Source organism: Trichomonas vaginalis, chromosome IV, assembly GCF_026262505.1.
Source record: "Trichomonas vaginalis G3 chromosome IV, whole genome shotgun sequence".
In the NCBI taxonomy this organism is placed as follows: Eukaryota; Parabasalia; order Trichomonadida; family Trichomonadidae; genus Trichomonas; species Trichomonas vaginalis.
Genome location: NC_067206.1, coordinates 13,329,448 through 13,345,263, shown reverse-complemented (window position 1 = coordinate 13,345,263; position 15,816 = coordinate 13,329,448). Strand labels below are relative to the sequence as shown.

General features: G+C 30.6%; 7 protein-coding genes across 7 annotated transcripts, besides 6 other annotated features; 4 read left to right on the top strand and 3 right to left on the bottom strand.

Annotated features, from left to right (window-relative positions):
* Positions 1-190: 190 nt before the first annotated feature.
* On the top strand, positions 191-2,089 carry TVAGG3_0084060 (uncharacterized protein; the record flags this gene model as incomplete). The annotated part of the gene is made up of 1 exon (XM_001300344.1): positions 191-2,089. The coding sequence occupies one exon, from the start codon at positions 191-193 to the stop codon at positions 2,087-2,089; it is 1,899 nt and encodes a 632-aa protein (XP_001300345.1).
* Positions 2,090-2,479: 390 nt separating this feature from the next.
* TVAGG3_0084050 (exostosin-like glycosyltransferase 3 family) lies at positions 2,480-4,402 on the top strand (the record flags this gene model as incomplete). Its single annotated transcript, XM_001300345.2, has 1 exon — positions 2,808-3,506. One exon carries the CDS (start codon positions 2,808-2,810, stop codon positions 3,504-3,506), a length of 699 nt encoding a protein of 232 aa, XP_001300346.1.
* Positions 4,403-4,543: 141 nt separating this feature from the next.
* Positions 4,544-5,300, top strand: TVAGG3_0084040 (S-adenosyl-L-methionine-dependent methyltransferases family; the record flags this gene model as incomplete). The annotated part of the gene is made up of 1 exon (XM_001300346.2): positions 4,544-5,233. One exon carries the CDS (start codon positions 4,544-4,546, stop codon positions 5,231-5,233), a length of 690 nt encoding a protein of 229 aa, XP_001300347.1.
* Positions 5,301-6,040: 740 nt separating this feature from the next.
* TVAGG3_0084030 (uncharacterized protein) lies at positions 6,041-6,812 on the bottom strand (the record flags this gene model as incomplete). The annotated part of the gene is made up of 1 exon (XM_001300347.1): positions 6,252-6,797. The coding sequence occupies one exon, from the start codon at positions 6,795-6,797 to the stop codon at positions 6,252-6,254; it is 546 nt and encodes a 181-aa protein (XP_001300348.1).
* A 78-nt stretch (positions 6,813-6,890) lies between these two features.
* On the bottom strand, positions 6,891-9,418 carry TVAGG3_0084020 (spectrin binding; the record flags this gene model as incomplete). Its single annotated transcript, XM_001300348.1, has 1 exon — positions 7,034-9,418. The coding sequence occupies one exon, from the start codon at positions 9,416-9,418 to the stop codon at positions 7,034-7,036; it is 2,385 nt and encodes a 794-aa protein (XP_001300349.1).
* Positions 9,419-10,127: 709 nt separating this feature from the next.
* Positions 10,128-10,163: a mobile genetic element.
* Positions 10,128-10,163: a terminal%2Cinverted (terminal inverted repeat of Banshee-A3 transposon ID:TVAGG3_0084010).
* Positions 10,164-10,841: 678 nt separating this feature from the next.
* Positions 10,842-10,879: a mobile genetic element.
* Positions 10,842-10,879: a terminal%2Cinverted (terminal inverted repeat of Banshee-A3 transposon ID:TVAGG3_0084000).
* Positions 10,880-11,602: 723 nt separating this feature from the next.
* Positions 11,603-12,050: a mobile genetic element.
* Positions 12,051-13,729: 1,679 nt separating this feature from the next.
* Positions 13,730-13,972, top strand: TVAGG3_0083980 (serine threonine-protein phosphatase family; the record flags this gene model as incomplete). The annotated part of the gene is made up of 1 exon (XM_001300350.1): positions 13,730-13,972. The coding sequence occupies one exon, from the start codon at positions 13,730-13,732 to the stop codon at positions 13,970-13,972; it is 243 nt and encodes an 80-aa protein (XP_001300351.1).
* A 4-nt stretch (positions 13,973-13,976) lies between these two features.
* Positions 13,977-14,564, bottom strand: TVAGG3_0083970 (uncharacterized protein; the record flags this gene model as incomplete). The annotated part of the gene is made up of 1 exon (XM_001300351.1): positions 13,977-14,564. One exon carries the CDS (start codon positions 14,562-14,564, stop codon positions 13,977-13,979), a length of 588 nt encoding a protein of 195 aa, XP_001300352.1.
* A 714-nt stretch (positions 14,565-15,278) lies between these two features.
* Positions 15,279-15,779: a mobile genetic element.
* Positions 15,780-15,816: the final 37 nt, after the last annotated feature.

The window sequence follows — 15,816 nt, the reverse complement described above, 5'->3', positions numbered from 1 at the left end:
TTAATGAACAAAAGAAAATTATTTATTCAAATCATGATCCAGAAGAATATCTTCAAAAAATAAAAGAAGGTCTGCAATCATATGAACCGAGTCTTTGTACTGAAATTACAAAAATATTTTTGGTGTCATTTTTGGTGTTGTTGCCTTTATTTTTAGAGAAAAAGATATAATTGTCGTAGTTATTTTATCAATGTTTTCTGTTATCTTCATCTTTAGAGGATTACTAGGTATGTGTGAGTGGACTCGAAAATTAAAACTCAAAATTAAAGTAATCTTCAAGAAACTCACATTCACAGTATTCACATTATTCTTAGATATTTTCTATATTCCTCTTTTAACGTATTTCCTCCAAATGATTTATAGTACAACTGTACAATGTCCAGAAGGATATTACTGGGGTTCTTATCGAGGTAATGATCTATTACGAAAAGATCAAGCTCATTGTATTCCATGTTCTAATACATTAAGGTATAATTATCCAGGAATAGAGCAATTTACTAATAATATTATAACTGTTAACAACACAAACTCTATTTTGAAAATGTTTACAAATTTCATGTCAGATAATCCAAACATTTATAAGGAAACGCATGGTACATTAAATCTAACAATCGATCAAATTGAATATGCAATCAGAATGTGTCCTCATATATGTGGTGGAAATCCAATTCGTGTTGTTAAATCTCAGCCATCTATTTATTTTGATGAAGAAATTGTAACATATTGGATTTTTTATTTTTATTGGGCTGTTGCATTCATTATGATTGGATGCCCTGCTTTATACTTTGTTTTGATATACAGAGCAAGAAAACAATTCAAAACTATTGCAGCTTATGGAGATTCTAAAGAATACAGGTGGCATTGCTTAATGTCAAGAGTTGAAACTGTTGGAGCGAAGTTCTGCAAAGATTTAACTTATTTCAATCCATATTGGTCAATTGTGAAAATTATCTATAAGTTCCTTGTATTACTCGTTACAACTTTAGCAAATCTTGCACACAAAAACATCATTGGATGCCTCCCTGTTTTACATATTTTGATGTTTATTTTGACATTAGTAAGAAAGCCATATTTCGCATTTCTCAACAACTTAGTTGATATGATATTATATATAACTAATGCAGTCGTCGGAATTGTTGCAGCAATCAATGCTGCCAAACCACTTCCAGCAAAAGTCAACTCGGTATTTGTCGTCATTGCAGATGTTGTTGGCGTTCTTGCAACAGTTGGCGCAATTGTTGCCAGTATGCTTGATAAAAAGAAACTTGTTGACCCAACAAGGCTTTCTGATAATGATAAAATACGAATCAAAAGAGAAGAAGAAAAGAAGGCTGCAGAAGAAAAAGAAAAGAAAAAGAAGAAGAAAGATGAAGACAAAGAAAGTGATGAAGATAAAAATAAAGTTAATAAAGGAAAAGATGCAAAAGAAAAGGATAAAAAGAAGAATTCTAAAAGAAAACACTCTCATCCAAAAAAGGGCAAAGAAGATGATTTATTGGATAATTCATCTGATGAAAGTAATGATGATGAATCATATTCCAAGAAGAGTAAGAAACATAAAGATGATATGAGTGATTTCAGTTACAGCGATGAAGATGAAAAATCAAAAAGTAATTCGAAATCAAAGAAGAAAGAGGAAATTATCGAAGATGATAATGTTGATAAAGATGAAATCTCCGACACTGAAAATATTAAAGAAAACAAAGACAAATCAGATGAAAAGAAGAATAAAGATGACAAAGATAAGAAAGATGACAAAGATAAGAAAAAGAAGAAGGATCCATTGGAAGGTGATACAGATGTTGGTCCAATTCAAATACAAAAGAACTTGATTAAACCAGTTGATGGACTGAATGAAGTTATTGATGAAGACCTTTATGGTGAACGACTTGATATAAGAAAAAGATTTACTCTCCTATATCAAGCTTGTGATTTGAGTATTGATAGTGTTGAGTTTTCTATATTAACACGATTCCTAAGATACATGAGCATTATGGGAGTCATGATAGCACTTCCTATGTTTTTGTCTGCAAGTCGTGAAGATTTTTATTGTGTCGAATTTAAGAATTGGTTTGAAGCCCATCATTAACGCCAAATGGTATTATAACTAATAAAAACATTGATTTTCTTGAAAATGGAGCATCTAATTTTATTCTTTGCATTTCCTCGTTTTAGATTTTTTTTTTCACCCTAAAAATGAAAAATTCGAAATTGCACCATTCCAAATTATTAGATATATATTGATCAGTCAGAACACATAATACTGGCCTTTGAAATAAAAATATTTTAATTCAATAGAATGTCTATCAAAATAATTTGATTGGAAACGAAATAAAAATTTTTGTCATTAAATAACATATATTTTTATATAACATATATTCAATATTTTTCCTTCTTTTATATAATTGAAAACCCATCACAAAAATTCGAAAGAAATTAAATTTCCTAGAAGCTCGATTTATAATATGTTTTTTTGTCTAAAAATTTGCAACATTTAATTGTGTTATATTACAAATAGAGTTCCACTATGAGGGGGCATACTTACAAAAAAAATCCTGACACTACGTAAAAATAATTACAAATGTCATTTAGTGTTTTTGATCTATTATATCAATGTCAAGGAAAGAATCAAAGTTATCGAAGGTTCGTTTTAATAGTTGCTGGTTTGCTTTCTTGTGCAATCCTGATATTAAACGTTATTCTCTTTTTTATATTACCAAAATTCTTCAGTCAATGATAACCCAGAATTCGATGGTGTTGATGACAAGTTTTCAATCATTATCGCAACTCATTTCCCAAGAAAGTCAATGATTCGCAGACAATTAAATAAAATCTCGTTTAACCAAGTACCACACTTGAAAGAAATATTTATCTATTGGGTTGACACAAATAATCCAATACCAAACTTAGATTTCTTTGGATTCAAGCCAAACGACGGCCATATTCCAGTTACAATCTTACCAACTGTATCTGGATTCATCACAGACAGATTTATAGCTCCAGAGAACTTGAGCACAGACACAGTACTTATAATGGACGATGACTTAGTCATTTCAGGAACAGAACTCGACAGAGCCTTTGTTGTCTACAAAAAGAACAATTTCACCGATAGAATCTTCGGTTTAAGAACGAGATCATTCAAGAAAGACAAATATAATTTATTCGAATACGACCGTCCCTATAATATGGTGATAACAAACTTCGCATTCTTGAACGTTAAAATGCTTGAGTATTATCACTTACCAAAATATAAAGAACTTGTTGATTATTGTGTTAAAATTAGGAATTGTGATGATATATTGATGAACTACATAGCGAGTCATGAATTTAAGAAGTCACCGATTGCAATTAATTTAGATGTGATCCATCTTGGAGTTTTCGGAATTAGCTTCGGAAAGGATCACAAGGAGAAAAGAGATAAATGTTGCCAGATGTTTACAAAACATTTCGGGTACGACGTTGTTGGAACTTATGAATCTAATTCAATCTTTCAAAAAACTTGGTAGATTCTAAATCAACATATCAATGAGCTTCGTGAAATCTAATTCAATCTTTCTAAATACCTGGCAGAAGATTATGATTAGTTAGAATTTATAGATGGTTTCTGAGTATTCAGAGAAGTGCTTGTAAATGGCCTGTATACTTGAACCTATATGTTATATTAAATTAATTTTTACTATTCAAATAAGAACAAATAATAAAAACTCTTTTTTTGAATTTCTATGGTTGCAATATGGAGATTTTTAACTCGCATGATGAAATATTAAGTTCGGGCCTCTCATGAATTCTATGAAATACTTTATTCAAGAATGAATTTTTCAGTTTTTAATAAAATACAAAGACACTTTCTCAGAAGCTTAGAAAATTCACAAAGATGACAGAATTCTCGTTTGTTCTACATTAATTATTTTGATAGGTTTTAATGAGATTTCATATTCAAATTGATAACTCACTAAGTAATGGTTGAAGCATACTTCATATGCAGCTGAACTCAGACTCATTCAAAAGCATTGATAAATCTCATTACAATAAAAAAATTCATCAAACTCAAAAAAAAATTAATAGATATAGTAATTGATTAGTTGGCCAGCCAAATATCACAGGCTCTATCAATTTTGGTTCAATATGGAATACTTTTTCTGAGAAATAAAACATGTCATGAAATGTTGGAAGCTAAAAAGATATCTGTCTGAATTTTGAATGGAATGGCCATGACAAGGGTAAATTGCCCTAGGAAAACGAGATAATTGGTCAGTTGTCCGTTGAAATCGAATTAAAATGAAAAATATTGAGCTTTTGAGTGATTTTTTCATGAGCAAATAAGCCAGACCACTGTACAGTTAAAATCTGTCTCAAAATATGGAGATATAACCACTAAAATGTCTTCAAAAAGTATTTTGTGGCCATTAGGGGAAAATGAAAATTTTGAATTCCTCTTCAAAATATAAAATGAAAAATATGATTTTCGTATTACCCTGACAACAATGATTGCGGTAGTAAGGATCGATGTAAACTTCACAAAACAATTTTTAGATTAATTATTATGTTTTACCAAAACAATCAATGTTATGAAAAATTTAATTTTGAATATTCACAAAGTATTGAAAGTGAAAAGAATGACTTCATTTTCCCTCGTTGCGGAATGTCTAACTGTATGGAAGAGTTCTTCAAACACTTCGAGATCGAGGCTAATGTTGTTGAAAGAATCTCAAGATTCGCAGATACAATCAGAACAAGATCAAAACTTAATTCGACAATGAACGTCCTTGATTTTGGCTGCGAAAGAGGTTTGGTTGGTCTCAGTCTCATTAAGGAAAGCAAAAAGATGACATTCCTTGATCCATCAAAGCCTGCAATTGAACAAGTTCAGAAGGGAGTTGAATATCTCAAGGCAGAGAACTACGAGATCGTTAACAAGAAGATCGAAGAATACGATGGAGAGAAGTTTGATCTCATCTTTGCTTCAATTTGTCTTCATCATGTTGAAGATTACAAAGGCGCACTCGAAAAGATGCACGCTCTCCTCAACCCAGGAGGGCAGCTTATTATCATTGAGATTTACACAGGAGTAATCCCAGATAATGTTCCAATTCCTCATCACGGCTTCGAACCAAATGTTTTGGTCACTGCTCTCACTGAAAAAGATTTCAAGGACATCAAATGGGAAGATTTTGGTTCATTCGAACACCTCAACCAGAAAGTTCCGATTTACCTCGTTACTGCAAAAGTTTAAACATATGTAATACTAATAAAAGTAATTTACCTACATAAAACCTCAGATTTTATTTTCTTTTGACAAGATTTATAAAAAATAATCGAAAGTATTAAATATTAAAGCCTTACTATGTATAATACTCTATTAGGTATATTGTCTAAGAAATAGGATCGTTGATTAAAGTGGATGAATCTGCTATATTTGAACAATTTGAAAAATTATTTTGATTTAAGATAGTCATTTTAGCTTTATTAGTTGTAATTCTAAATACATAACAAACAACATATAATATTTTTTTAAATAAATTGATCAATGATGGAAAGAATTTGTAAAAGCAATTCAATAGTTAGTGTTGAGCTGATGCTCCGTATTTCCTAAGGACACCTAATGTTTCTGATAATAAATCTTGTATTTGAGGCTCCATCATACGTTTCAGATCAATATCTTTCTTACGCTGAGCTAATTGAATAGGAGTTCCTGGTTTATCAGGTGATGTTTGTTCTGAATCTGAAATAATCTTGTTAACTTTTTCGATGGTATCTACAGGTTCAACATCAATTAAGTCTTCAAAGCGTTTTAGCGACTCATTATCAGTTTCTTATATTCTAAACTTAATTTCTGGAGTATATTGAATCTTTTTCTCAGAAGTTTCATTCTGGCTTTCGGCCATCAGATTGCTCGAGAAAAATATGAAAATAAGCATGCTTTAAATTGAGATTGAATTGCTTCGCTGAAGTAACGGATATCATTTCGGTTTGAAAAAGCGTTAATATCTCTAAAAAATAAAATAACAAACAATTTATTTGGACAAATAAAGATAATAATGAACGAATATATGCTCTATAAAGGCAAGTAAAGCATAAGACATATAATTAAAATTCAGATTTTCTAATTTCTAATCATATATATCATAAATGATCAAAACACTGCCATGATTTGGTATAACCTTGGTCGGTGATTGTCAAATGACCGAAATGCGATCTTTTCCAAGTATTTTTTAAAAAATATTATAAGTTTGGTCAATTGGAATAATAAACTAGTAATTAACTACTTTATAGTTGATTTGTTGATCATCAGTTTGCTTTGAATCAATTTCATTTCTCATTTCTTGGATTTGCTTTTTGATTTCAAGGAATTTTTCCTTGTATTCATTGATTTCCTCTTGAGATGCACCAAGTATGCGTTTTATATTCTCAAGAGCTTCGATTGCTGGGGTTTTAAGGTTTAATTCTGATAATTGCTTCCAATATTCTAATTTACTGGTGTATTCGTTTTTTATATCTTGTAAAATTAGTTTTGAATACGAATTTTTAAAATTTGATTCGCAATTTAAAAATTGTTGAAATTGTTCTGAAAATTTCGAGAATTTATCATAGTTATATGTATTCAATTCATAAACTATGGTTTCTAAAGAAGGAGATATGTCTTCTCGACGAAGAATATCATAATCATCCCGGTCAATTGTTTTTTGAAGACGTTTTCGTATAATTTCGTTTAAAATAGGCGTCATCACGCCACTCTCCATCTTTAGGGTTGCATTGGCTTTTATTTTCTTTGTGGCTCCTGATGGATCATCACTCATCAATTTTTGTTCTTTTGTAAAGTGATTAGTATTGAGTTATTTTATGATGTGTTAATTATATAAATTTATTCTCCTTAGATTTATATGAGGTAGAAAGTTGAGAAAATAAAAAAATCAATAAATATATAAATTGTTCACAATTTGTTTATCCCAAATTGATATAAATGCATTACTGTATTAAAAAATTTAATCTGAAATCTTCATATAAAATTATTTATTTCACAATAATGAGGTAACTAAGCTAATAAAGCTTGAATAGATGGATCTGTTGCAGCAGAAATAACAGAGTTTGTTTCATTGTGCCAGTTCTTATCTGCACCATATTCTAATAAAATCTTAACAATCTCTGCGAAACCCTTCTTTGCTGCACAATACAAAGGGCTTGGAACATTGCCTGCACATAAATCTACTTTTGCTCCTCTTTGACATAGTAATCTTACTATTTGAGGAAAATTATCTTGAGCTGCAACATATAGAGCTGTAGCTCCAACTGTCATAACAATATTAACATCTGCTTTCCCTATGTCAATCAATAATTTAGCAGCTTCGTAATCACCAGTTTGACATGCATAGCATAATGCTGTAGCTCCATTAATATTAACAGAGTTAACGTCGGCGCCCATTTTAATTAATTTTTGAAGACAATTATTATCACCAACTGCTAAATAAATTGGTGTTTGATCTTTTTCATCTCTTTGTTCCAAATTCATGAAATATCCTTTTTCAATATAATAATCCAAAAGCTCATTAGCAGTTTTATAGAATCGTAATTTGCATAATTTCATTAATAGCTCTCCATTACTTGGATTAAAACCATTTTCTAATAAGAATCTTATGATTTTTGGAGAATCTTCTGTATTTCTAGACGTGAGTGCATTTATGATATTTTCATCTGATTCATAATCAACTTTGCAGCCTTTATCTGATATCATTTTCATTATTTGGTAATTGCCGGAGCTAATAGCAGCACTTAATATTCGTTCATAATCAGTTTTTGCACCATAATCTAATAGCATTTGAACCAGTTCAATTTTGGAACTTTTACATGCAGCAATTAATGGTGTTCTCTTCTCAGATCCATTATAGTTAATATCAGCACCACTCTCAATAAGGAGTCTAGCGCATTCAAGGTTTCCGTTTGTACAAGCGGCAATTAAAGGACTTGTTCCTTTAGGACAGTAATTTACATCCGCACCTTTTTCAATTAAAATCATCATTGATTCGATACTGTTATTTTCTGCAGCAGAGATCAATGGAGATGAAATCATTTCATCACTGCTTTCAACAGCAAGTAAAGCGCCGTTCTCTAAAAGAACTGTTAAACTCTCGAACTTATTCAATAAGCAGCAATTCATAACAGCATAATAGCCATCATTTGTTGAAAAATTCAAATTTGTTGTCGCTAAGAATTGCAAAATTTCAGGAGTTTTGCAATGAGAACCAGCAAACAATACTCCGCGATTGAATTTATTAACAGTATATATATCAGCACCTTTATTAAGTAACTCCATAACAATATCCAAATTTCCGTTTTGGCATGCAAAAAACAATGGAGAGCAATCTGAAACACCTTTTTTATCAGGATTTGCTCCCATTTTGAGTAAAATTTTTGCCAATTCGAGATTATTATTTTGTGAAACAGCACATAATGGTGTAGATCCGTTTCTTGTAGACTGATTTACGTCATAGCCATATTTAATAAGAACTTTCTTAACAAGAGTGTTTAAATTATTTGCGCATGCAACATAAAGCAAAGAAGCTCCATTTGACATTTGATTGAAATCAATTTCAGGAGATAAGAAGGAAAAAAGGCATCTCATATTATAAAAGTCAATGCAATCGAATAAAGAACAATAACTTTTTTCACTTTCATATTCATTTTGTAACCATTCTAAAACATCATTCCTATGCCATTGAACTGCAATTTTTGAGCATCCTTTGTATGTTTCCCCTGCTTGGAGAGTTATTCTGATGATTTCGAGATTTCCACCAGCAATTGCTGTTCTGGCAACACTGCTATTTTTGATATCAAATCCATTATTCATAAGGAATTTAAAGCAATTAACTGATCCGTATTTTGCGGCGAATTGGAGAGGATTTGAACAAGAATAATTAGGCATTTCTTTAAGGATGTTCTCTTTGAAGTTAATATCAGCTGATCTGTCGATCAATTTGTCAATATCATCGTGGGATATGATTTCTCCATATGAATTTTCTGGAAAGTATTTGAGGATTTCGGTCAAAGGTCGTTTATCACCGTAAATACTGTTGAATTCATCTGGTATTACATTTAAATATACTAAGCATTGTGAAAATAGTTTGAAATTCTTTCGCATAACTAAGATTGGAATAGTGCAAGGGTGATATTTATTTAGTACAGCGAAAAGTTGCAGTAATTCTTCCCAATATAGGTGCCTTATCGATGATGTATACATAATTTGCCAATAAATTTGATTGTAATCGCCTTTGAAATTTGATAAAATAAATTTTGAGATTTCAAACGAGTTATTCGCGGAAATATTGTCAAGCATCTCTTCTAGGAGTAGAAAGTTTTGCATCTTTTCATTATAATCGTGTATACAATTTGCTAATAGTTGCTTTTTTGTATCAATTTCTGTCATTTTGTAAAAATATAAAAACGATCGTTGCATTCAAAAAAAAAATTCAATCAACCAGAAGCTTTCGAAAGTCCTTGAAACACGAGTTTTTTCAAAAATTAATGAGATAAACAGCAACAGCATATATGTACCAATGTAATGGTAAAGAGAAAAATGACCTTTATCTATCAAAAAGTAATAGTTTAAAAAGTTGATTTTTTCATGCTTTTTGAAAGATAAATAGTCAATATTTATGGTCCACAGTTATACCTATAAAGAAGATACATTAATAGAATCTATATCATGAATCAAAAATTAAATATATTATTCCTATAATGTGAAATCTATCGTTTTATTATTTTAAAAATATACTCTGAACTTTTTCTGAGCTGTGCTAAGAAAAATGTTCAAAGTATATTGGAATAAGGGTTTCGTTTTGCGAAAAAAACGTACAATACGCAATTTCGCTAAAAAACATTTAGCTAGCAATTTCGACCTTTGACTCCACTCAAGACGTCACTTTTTTTAATTTTGCGGTATCATATTTTTGGAAAATCTTTATGAATATTATATAAAAAGTCTCTTTAATATCTATATTTCATATTTTTATCGATTTTTAAAGTTTTTGCGAAAAGTATTCAATTATTTTTGCTATTTGGTCGGGTAAATGTCAGATTTGCGACATTTTCTGATATGATATTCAGATTCTACGTTGATAATAATGCTTATAGTGTAATAAACAGAAATTCATCAAAAGTGACAGCTCTCATTTTTTGACATTTGTAAAATCTAAATTGAATGAGAAAAATGAAATAATACTAAGCATAATACAATATTCTAGATTTAATTATAATTAGGAAAAAGTTAGTTTTGAGAGTACTTTTCATAGGCATATAGAATGAAATTTCTGAAAAATAATATCACATAAACTCATATTATTTTCTAATATATAACTATTTTATATAAAAATCAAATTCAATGATCTTAAAAGCGAAGGATAAACCTCAAAATTTACGAATATAATGAGTGGGAATATAATGCTTATCTATCATAAAACCATATGAAATATCAATTTTTGCTTTACGCCTAATTTTTGACGACAATTAGCAAAAAATGTTAATGTTAACCTCAGTCCATTTGAATATGAAAAATAAAATTGATATTTCATATGGTTTTATGATAGATAAGCATTATATTCCCACTCATTATATTCGTAAATTTTGAGGTTTATCCTTCGCTTTTAAGATCATTGAATTTGATTTTTATATAAAATAGTTATATATTAGAAAATAATATGAGTTTATGTGATATTTTTCAGAAGATTTTGTGTTCTTCTTCAAAATTTTATTTTTTTATTAAAAGAATCTTTACAAAATATACATTTACTTTAATTAATATTTAAAAACGTGCTCTATCAAAAGTTCCAAAAATTCAATATTTTAGCTTTTCTGAGGTGTCACTTTTGATGAATTTCTGTTTACAACAATAGAACCCTCTTGCTATTGTGTCAAAATTGCGAAACCGATAGCAAAAATATCTCGCAATATCAAAATTGAGATATTGAGTGAATTATGCATTATAGAGATTAAAAATCTGATTTGTGAAAACATCTCATCAGTTTCTAGCTAATTCAAAAATCTTTACTATCTTATTCGATTAAAATGAAAAGGGAATAGTTTCATTATGCTTTAAATGACAGCCTTATAATATAATCATAGTTTTCGCTCAATATGCAGCATTTTTTTTTTCGAAATCTATGGTCAATATCCTAAATACTGATTGCTTTGCATTCATATCTCTTACATTTTCTATACCCACATCACTATTCATCGCTATTCCTATCTTTTTCATTTTGTTTGTTTCTCATAATTCTCAAAAAACATGATAACTTGATATTTGTAAATATCATACTTTATAACGTAAATAAGAACCTGACCTATTAAGAAAAGCAGTAATGAAAAGAAAATCTGAAATTCATAAAAATTACAAGTTTCTGATGACAATTAGCTTAATTAAACCAGGTACAAGATTATATAATTGTATTTTCTATCCAATTATCCATATAATATCTTATCCAGAAAAAATAACTTGATCAATACCAAATGATTTTTTAACTAGTAAATAAAGTATTTTCTTTACACACACATTGTATATCATAGTTTTTTTTTTGGTTTCGCAAAACATCCAAAAACAAATATGCTATAAAAGGGGCGCGTAAAGGGTTGGCGTCCTAAGGCGTCCTGATGTAAACTATTCAATTTTTGAGAAGTTTACACCATAATTGAATAGTTTATGGCGTCCTGAGAAGAGATTTCAATGGGTATGGCGTCCTAAAAAAATAGAAGAAAATGATTTTTTCTCGATTTTTCTAGAAATTAAATTTTTTAAAAAAGAAAAAATCAAAACGTATACATTCAAGAAAGACTATAAATGAAGATTTTTCTATTTTTTTTCATTCTAAAACATCTTTTTTGGATAATTTTTTTTAATAAATATGTAAGAAAGATTGAAGAAAAAGTAAATTTACTTTAAGAAAATTCGTTTTACATGATGTAAGACCCATAACAACTATAAATATTCAATTATTTAAAATAAAAAAAGAAAAACAGATTAAATGTATCTCACATCAAAATCCATTGACCTAAGGATGTTAAGTAAAAAAAAAAAAAAAAGGTAGTGGGGCCTCCAGGCACTTCGTGCCCTCTAGCCCTGAAGATGTTTAGTATAAATGAAGTTTTTATTCGGAGGGCCTCCAGGCGCGTTGCGCCCTCTAGCCCCGAAGATGTTTAGTATAAATGAAGTTTTTATTCGGAAAATTGTTAGTCTTCTGGTGTGAATTCGGAGGACTCTTCTTCTTCCTCCATTGCTTCTGGGAAGAAGCCTTCTTCTGGGTCGAAAACATTATATAATGTGTCGCTTTTCACAAATTATATATGTTTTCATGCTTTGTCACTTTTCTGTCACTTTTCGGGAAAAAACATTTTTATTATTATATATAAATGAATTTTACAAAACCGCCGTTACCGTTCTTTGGAAATAAGAGTAGATGTAAAGATATTATATTGAGAGAACTTAAGAAACTACCGAATGGTCTAACATTTGTAGATTTGTTCGGTGGAAGTTTCTATATATCCCATTTGTGCCATACAATATTCCCAGACTCAAAGATTATATGCAATGACTTCGACAACTATATGGACCGTCTCAAACATATACCAGACACAAACAATATATTGAAAGAGTTAAAAGAAAAGATACCTATAGGTAAGATGGAACGTATACCATTAGATAAGAAAAATATTGTGAGAGAGGTTTTGAAAAAAGCAGAATATATAGACTGGGATAGTATATCTGCTAGACTATTATATAGTGGTTCTATAAGAGTTCATGACATTGAAACACTTATGTCAAAAGTTTTATATCTTAACTATACAAATGTTTTCAAAGAGGACATAGAAAAATATATTGAGGGTATAGAGTTTGTGAGATGTCATTGGACAGAGTTGTATGAAAAATATAAAGACAAGGAAAATGTTTCTTTATAGTGGACCCGCCGTTCTATAACACATGGATTTTCAATACCAAGTAGACTGGACTTTGAGAGACTCTTTAGAAACTTTAGACGTTTTACATAACCATCCATGCTTTTACTTTACATCCGATAAAAGTGGTTTGGAAACCGTTATGAGATGGTTAGAGGTCATACATGACTATGAGTTTAGATATGACAAGATAGAATATGAGAGAGGTCCTATAAACCGGAGAAAGTGTCATAACAAAGAAATTTTATTAGTAAGTAAATGTGGTTTGAAATAGGACTACTTGTTTTAGGTTTTTTCCATTGTGTCATTTATTTATTTGACGTGGCAGAAAAGTACAGAGAATATGAAGATGAACCAATGCCTGCAAATGTTCAGCATATGTACTCGTAAGAGATATTTTTATCTAATATTAAATGGACGCACAGAACTTAGCGAATGCACAGCAACCTGGACAACCAAACCCAGAGAATATTCCAAATGAAGTTAGAATACAAACTGCAATGGCAAACTATGGTCAAGTGCCAACAGATGTACAAATGCAAACTGCCATGTCAAATGACGCTGCGTTAGGTTTGCCACATGGTATGCAAATATGAGATGGAAAGAGTTTTATACAAACCCTGAAGTGGGATATAAACAACTTTATGCAGATGACGCGAACACAGGAGTTGACCCAGAATATGTTTTCTACCAGAGGAGAAACAGAATGTATGAGCTCCAGTTAAAGAATGCTATGGAACTCAACAGGAAACGTAAGAGACTAGGCGGACATTAGATTTTTACATATAGTAAAATGGGTTTCTTCAGTAGTATTGGAAACTTCTTCAGAAGAGTTGGAAGAGGTATATGGAATGGAATAAAAACCGTAGGAAGAGGAATTTGGAACGGAGTCAAAAATATTGGTAAAAGAGTAGGTCAGTTTGTTGGTATTATACCTAAAGACCCTGAACCAGAAGAACAAGCTCCTGTTATACAACAGCCTGAACCTGCACCACAGTCTAGTTGGCAACCAAATCCAACACCTCAACCGTATTAAAAAGTTATATTTTTACCGTTCGATAGTAGTTGTATATGAAACTAAGTTCTAAGTAAAACGCATGGTATAATGGAATTATTCTTTTTCTTCCATCTGTTGTAAACCATACTTGAAAGTCTGAAATACTTCCACTCGGCGGTTCATATAACTTTGTAGGTTTTTCGTAAAAGTCATTCGTCAGGCATAAGAAAGAGTTTTGTGCACCAGAAAATGAAGCATGAACAATAATAGCATCTGGGTCGAAAACATTTTCATATGTTCCATTAGGGTTTTCGACTTCATAATAGTCCGGGTGTACTGGATATTCTGCAGGCTGATTTAACATCCTCAAAAATCTATACCATGCCAAGTTGTTATATTTTGTAGAAATATAAACGTTTTCTCCAAGGTCTTCTATTCTATTGATTTTAACAGTTGCATTTTTCCTGTCATAAATAATATCGAGATGGTATTCTCCTTCGTCAATGTTATACTGCTTTGCATATTCGATATAGATATCGTTTATTTTTTCTTGAAAAGCTTGAAGAGTTGTTTCTAAGTTTACAAGCAAACTAACTTGTAAAAGTTTTCCCTGTTCAAATTTCTCATACATACGTTTTTCTTTGTTATAGTATCGAACTTCAAAACCGACCGTAAATGGGAAACCATGTATGGCTTCTGAAATGAACTTCATTCTACGAAAGCCAATAGCTTTTGTGACGGATGGGTCTCTTAACCATCTTAATGGGTAGTCAAAACGATAGCCTTCATGCTTTACGGTCTCTGTCTCAAACTTTTGACCGACATTAGTAAAAAGTTCATCTAATGGTTTAGTTGTAGCAACTCTAGAATTTTCTTTTTCTATTGAAAGCATATTTTATCTAGAATAAAAATGTCAAATGAAACAGCGTCTATGAGAGAAATACAACACAACCGACAACTCATTATACAAGCTCTAAATAAGAACACAACAAACTTTTCAAACTATTCTAAGATATCTGAGTCATTGAAAGAAGGAAACTTAAAACTGACATTAAACCCAATGACAGATGAGTTTCTATTTCAAGACAAGAAGAACAATACTGTCTGTATAAATCCAACAAAAGGAACTTTAAACGAGAAACCTATAAATGAACTTCTTTTGAAAGCAGATGTTGACAACAAAGCTGACAAAGAATATGTAGACGATGCAATAGCAAAAGAAGAAGAAAGAGCTAACAAAGCTTATGCAACAAAAGAACATACTCATCCTGAACTAGCAGACAAAACATATGTTGACAATAAAATGTCAAGTGAAGTGACAAGAGCTGAAAACGAATATTCTAAAAAGACTCATATACATTCTATATCTGATATTACAAACTTACAAGAAACCTTAAACAGGAAAAGTGCCGTTGGACATACACATACCATTGCAAATATTACAAACTTACAAGAAACCTTAAACAGTAAAAGTGACGTTGGACATACACATACCATTGCAAATATTACAAACTTACAAGAAACCTTAAACAGGAAAAGTGCCGTTGGACATACACATTCTATATCTGAAATAACAGACTTAAACGTTAGCCTTGAAAAGAAAGCAGATAAGAACCATACACATACAAGTTTTACAACTGTTGCTATAGAAAGTATTGAAGGAACGGTTGAAGAAACTGGTGGGGATGCATTATATTGTAAACCTCCTAACTTTCCACAAGGTTTAACATCGGATGACGACATAACGACGATGAGAAACATTAGATGTAAAGATGTTTATGTCATGAAGGATGAACATAATATTAAATTCACTGCTCAAGATTTATATGACAAGAAAGCAGACAAAACAGAGCTTCAAACATTAAAGACAGAAATACTTCAAA